The sequence below is a fragment of the Macrosteles quadrilineatus genome, unplaced genomic scaffold (assembly GCF_028750875.1).
Source record: "Macrosteles quadrilineatus isolate MER2022 unplaced genomic scaffold, UCM_ALF_1.0 Scaffold_1__1_contigs__length_201487025, whole genome shotgun sequence".
NCBI lineage: Eukaryota > Metazoa > Arthropoda > Insecta > Hemiptera > Cicadellidae > Macrosteles > Macrosteles quadrilineatus.
This window is the reverse complement of record NW_026542594.1, coordinates 703386-709385: the sequence shown is the minus strand read 5'-3', so window position 1 is coordinate 709385 and position 6000 is coordinate 703386. Positions and strand designations below refer to the sequence as shown.

At 35.8% G+C, this 6000-nt stretch overlaps 1 protein-coding gene across 1 annotated transcript in view; it reads left to right on the top strand.

Annotated features, from left to right (window-relative positions):
• Nucleotides 1–602: 602 nt before the first annotated feature.
• LOC128983571 (homeobox protein Hmx-like) overlaps nucleotides 603–6000 on the top strand; it is a 42734-nt gene continuing 37336 nt past the window's right edge. Inside the window, exon 1 of the mRNA XM_054402892.1 lies at nucleotides 603–1202. Within this exon, the coding sequence (XP_054258867.1) occupies nucleotides 931–1202 (272 nt within the window). The 5' untranslated portion in view covers nucleotides 603–930. The remainder of the gene's footprint in view (nucleotides 1203–6000) is intronic.

Sequence of the window (6000 nt, the reverse complement as noted above, 5' to 3'; positions counted from 1 at the left end):
TGCACTGTGCAGTAGGAGCGACGGAGAGCGCTATCGATTCTCACCAACCCCGACGATCAAATTATGAGCTGCACCAATGAGAGCACAGCTACCCCTCCCCCCGCACTCCAACTGGGGAGGTGCGATGAGCGGCGCGAGGGAAATTGGACCTTACACCCCCTGAAATAAGGCCTAGTTCTGCGCACCACCATGTCGATCATAAATAGGGGTAGAGTTTTATTAGACCGATAAAACAGGGGTTATAGCGATGAAGGGGAGGAATTTTTATGTCGGACTTAACACCGGCGCGGCGCAGGAAACTCGTCCGAACGTGGGGCGAAATAAGGCTCTTTTTCGTCCGAAAGGCTTCGATAGCTTCACGTGTATCGCCGAGAAACGACACGAATGATATGTCGCATCGTTCAAACTAAAATCACCCTTACATCAGCCCGGATTAGGTCGAGATTCGCTCGCCGGGAGGGACGGAGGGGATACCTACGGTGTCTCGATTTCACACCGTTGACACTTCCGTTTCGGGGTTTTCGACGTGCGGGGGTTTCTAAAATTATGTTATTTTCTAGGGTAACATCGCCGAGGGGAGGTTTGTAATTCTCCGACTCGAAAGGGGGTTGTTCCGATTTTACGGTGGCTACCGACGACAGCGACAAAGAACTTCTAACCCCACCCCGAAATGGATATTCGCGGCTAGGGAGGGAGGGGCGTCAATTTGTGTTATACACATCTAGAAGTTGTTCAGTTTAACTTAACACTTTGGCCGGCGAACACAGACTAGCGATCCACTTGTGATAAGTGACAGTGATAGTAATAGTTTTAATCTTTTTTTATTTAATTCTTTATAACGTTGTGGACATTATTTATAATATTTTAATGTTTTAAAAAGTACATCAATTTAACGAAACTCTACTAGTACCAGTGACTGGTGATGCGACTATGAGTTCCTCGCCACAGATAGATGTGTGCTCATCCCCGGAGCGGCCGTCGTCGCCTCTGCGCTGCTGCCCCTCCAAGACCTCGGACCGTCACTCTCCCAAGGTCGCCGACTCCAAGGGCTCCGGGCCGGGGTTCACGTCGTTCAGCATCAGTAGTATCTTGTCTCGTGGTGACGACCGGGACCGACGAGACCGCGACTCTCTGGACGTCGCTCACCTCGCTGCCGCAGCGGCGCTCCATCCCTGCCACTCAGACCCCGCCATGCTGTCCAGGTCAGTGAACCGTCCTGCCAGTTTAAATATCGTTAGTACGGTACATACTTTTAAAATATGTTTACGATGCCAAAGTAACATCTAGTAGATTCCATACGATTATAAACGATAAGATTAAAATGTATTGGAATTGCTATTGGATATGTACATCCAAAGTAAAAATATTCTGGTATACATAAAATCAAGAAACTTTATAAACCTAAGTAACATCCATATAACATATCCATTTTATTAGTCCCAGATTGTGATAACCAAAAAGTTTAACTATAGGTTGTATTTATTGCTTAACAAAAAAACCTATTGAATTAACTTTTAAGATAATACATTACGATATCTGTTACTAAACAATTAGGTACCGGTACACATAAATACTTATAGCTACTACAAATTGTAGACCTAAATTTAAGAATTCCAAGCTATAAATAGTCTACGTAATTGGAGGTATTTTAGTTGTTGTCAGTATAACGAGGCTCCTTACACAGAACACTCATTTAAAATTACCCTCCCATGCAATATAACCAATATGGTAAAGCTTGGTTCCTATGTGAAGATTTTAATTCTTAGAATTCATTTCCCACTACTACTGCTGGGTTTACCGTTTCCCTTCTGGCGTTGCTATTCGCTGCTAATTTGCGACGCGTCAATACAGTAACATCTTTAGGTATCCACAATAGCCTCGTCTTGAATGAATTTAACACAAAACTGTCATTACACAACATTTAAATGAAAAAATAAATTTGACAAATAACCAATATCGTCGTCGCGGAGCCACATGTCACACGAGTCAATCTGGGTGACGACTACCAATTGAGTGACCAAAACCAACTCACGCTAATATCTGACTATCATACGGGTGTTACATTTTATTATTTGGTTATTTTAGTTATAAATAATATAGATTATAAAACACAATGCAGATTATCTTAATTTTAGCTTTTGGAGAAAGTTTTTTTCATTATGTGTCGAATGTGTGATTTGCTCAAAATTATTTGACACTTATATATATATTTAAACGAATTGTTTTTTCGACATATAGGAACATCAAAATGAATAAGTAAATCGGTCCCGAGTCAAAATCTTTCAGTGCCAATTACGGTAATAGATTCTTCCTTATGGGGAAATCCGCTGAACCCTTAATATATGCATTTTATTATATTGTTATGTAAAAAAACAACTGCACTTATAAGATAATCTAAAATACCGTGGATTAAACATAATCCCCTGCAAAGCTAGAACCCTTATATTTGACCCTCCTATTACATTACTCATGCCATCCTTGTCAACTGACCACAGTGAAGTCATTTTTCTTTCTGGTATAGACCCATGTTTGCGATTTCAAGTGTGATATTTATTCTTGTTTTACCAGCTTTAAAACTGATTAAAGCAAAGTACCTATTAACTTATAAATTACTGCTATATCGTAATCGAAGAATAAAATGAGCAGAGTAAAACCTAACAGCAAAAAAAAAAAAAAAAAATTAGTCGGCAACAGCTAGTTGCGTGTAAAACATAACCCGGTATCAATCACAGATCAACACAGGCGTGAGACTTAACAATAGGATGAGAGGCTACTGGAGATATACAAAGACAATGTTGATCAAGGTAATTATTGCATGCAGGTTTTTTCGCTTTCTGCTAACGATCGATGATTATCAATAAGTATTATGCCTGACGACACGGAGCGAGTTTGCTAAACCACTACATTGTAGCTGAGGTAATACACAAGACCGCGACAGAGGTGATTCCACAGCTGTTATTATACGTAAACACCGTAGTTGTCAGCTGATAACGAGTTCCACGAGAGTTTCCTCCTCGGCGAGGCCTCGGTTCTGTACAGCTATTCGATGTTCGACTTCATAATTAATTACCAAATAGTGAACTACGGATTAATTTTAGTATAAAACATTTACTTTCATGGTTGACATTGTGGAAGGTATTTTCTTTACTTATTTATTTTAGATTAAAATATTATATATACGGTACATCATAATGTAGATCAGTAGATTAAACTTCGTATTCTATATGTGAGTCATACAGTGTAACGTTATATAGGAGAAAAAGTGGGTCTGGAGTAAGTGCGTTGATAAAAAAAACTCAAATGATTTCAATACTTTGAACACATTTGGAATACATTTTGAATTATATTTAAAAAGGAAATTAGTTCATTGATAGATATAGGCTAATATTAGCTAACGTAAGCTATACATTGTGTTAAAACATTTTATTTAGGCGAAGATATTTGATCTTAATGAGTAGGGTCTATATTTTAAAATTGTCTTTATAGTAGTACTAGAGGAGAAACCAAAAGTATACAAATTTAAAATTATAATCATCATAATTAATGTGATAGCCTAAATACCTGAAACATTACCAAAAACTTTTGCTCCAAGCATTTTACCCGTAAAAATTAAAATGAAAAAAAATGTGTTATTAGCAAAGTATTAAATCAAAACTAAGTATACGTGACTTACAGTAAGGATGATTGTAAACTCTTCTTTAAGTAAATCAAATAAAAAAATAATATATTAATGTCTTCAAGTGAAAATCTACGAAATAATTCTCAACATCTACACGATGCCGCTGCCGCTGTGAACATTTCAGAATCCGTTCAAATTCTTTTTTGTAATTTAAAAATGTATTTGTCACGAAGTTTCAACTATGTACCTCTATTTAAAAAAGAATACCTAATCTCCTACTCAACTTGAATTGAAAGAGTATACGCGAACTTGTAAAACAGCTTTCCCAAATATGCCTGAAGCTTAAGTTGTTACACATAAGGTGTATGCTCTAAAACGAAACAGAAAGTATTAATTGAATTTGGAAATAATGAGGGTTCCAAACTAATCACAACCTGTAAATACAGATTTTGTTTATATTTTTTTATTAAAATGGTCAATCAAATTAATATTAATTTATGCAGTAACTTTATAAATAAATAAAAATAATAATTTTTTACATACCCTATACGTAAAAGGCCCATATAGTCATATCACAATATTCATGACAGTGATGGCTGTTACTGTAGCCTATAATCAAAGAATCAAAATCAAATCAAAACGCTTATCTATATAGATGCTAAACATAAAAATACAGTTAATTGTTTGGATAACTCTTTGACATTTCCTCTACCAATGCAGAAACAATCCTCCTCGGCTAAGTCGTCTATCTTTTACTTGAAAGGAAGACCTTGTGCTTGCTGAGTTACAACATTATACATAATACAATACATAGCATAATACACAGGTAAAGAAAACATGCTCGGCGGGATTGACTTGGGGCCTCTATAATAACATTAGCCGCAACGCTAACATGTTCCTAAGGATATATAGATAGGTTAGTAATAACATAATTTTATACTTTTTGAGTGACGTGTACAGTGCTAAAATTACCATTTTTATAAGTACAATACCCCTTTCTTAAATTACTTTTCTACGGACTTAGTTACGTTACTTGAAACGTTTTATCCAGATTTCCTTCAAATCGGAAATTGTATACTAGCGTTATATGAACATATCCCATACTATAAATGAACTAACGGGAATTTTACGTATTGGATTGCCTAAATTGTAAGTATGTTGGTCGCGGGACCAGGTAAAAGAACCCTTATGGAAATTCCGTTTGGAACCCAGTTTCATACACCTGTAAAGAGTCAAACTACTCTTTATTAACATTATACTCTTTATTATACATTAAGTGGGCATTTTAACAGTTCAATTAATATAACAAATCTGTTCACTTTTTTATAAAACAAACTGATATTTGCACGGACAAGGTTACGAAACTATCTTCGTAAGTAGAGTATTTTTCTCAATCTTACTATTTTTTCTACTTAAATCATAATCTTAAATAAATAATTTTCTTATTTTTACTTTTTTTTATGATGTGATACCCATAACTAAACTGTAAAAAGTAAATTAGTATTAGTTTTGAATACATGGAGATGAATTCCCTAATTCTTAGTCTTAAGTAAAAGTTTCTATCAAAATACTTCACACAGTGAGTTTAGAAACTAATGAAAAAGTCGCATCCAAGCCTAATACATCTTAAAAATATATATTGTATATTGATAAACACAACGCATGGAATCTCCCGCGTTTAGGCTCTTTAGTACCATAACTATTTCTCCCAAATAAGTACTGTGTAGAATTAACACGTTAAATTCCCAGGATTAAGTTATGTCCATCTAATAAAAGGCATTTGAGCATTAATACGTCATAATGGTATTTGATGATCCGATTATCCGCTGGAGCTAGCAGCTAGGCCCTGTAGATGTACTACATAGAGTAACAACCGGCTAGCTGTGTACAGTACACAGAGTACACGGCGAGAGCGATGAACAATGTAAGCGCCATAGAGTATAATAGTGGCTGAACGCGCACTTAGGCCTTGTTAATGGAACAGGCATCACCAATAGATTAGCCATGAAGTAATCAACACACAAACTCCATTACCCGCTACTGCATGCCAGGATTATCTATTACTGGGAATCTGATCTCTTATTGGATAAATGCACCACGATTATAATACTAGAGCTTGGCGCTAAAGTGCTTCACAAGGAAACACTTTGGACGTTTTGAAAAGGATTTATACAAAATAATTTTACAAGAACGATTGTTTTTAAATCTGTTTTTCCGTAACTTATACACTAAATCAGTTTTATGGATGAGTTTAAATTCACACTTAAGTGGAAAAATAGACTGATACCATTTACTAAATCGTGTTAAATGAGTGCGATGAGTTTACATGAAATAAAATAAATATTTTGGGTAGATTCAATGATTATACAGTAGAACCTCGA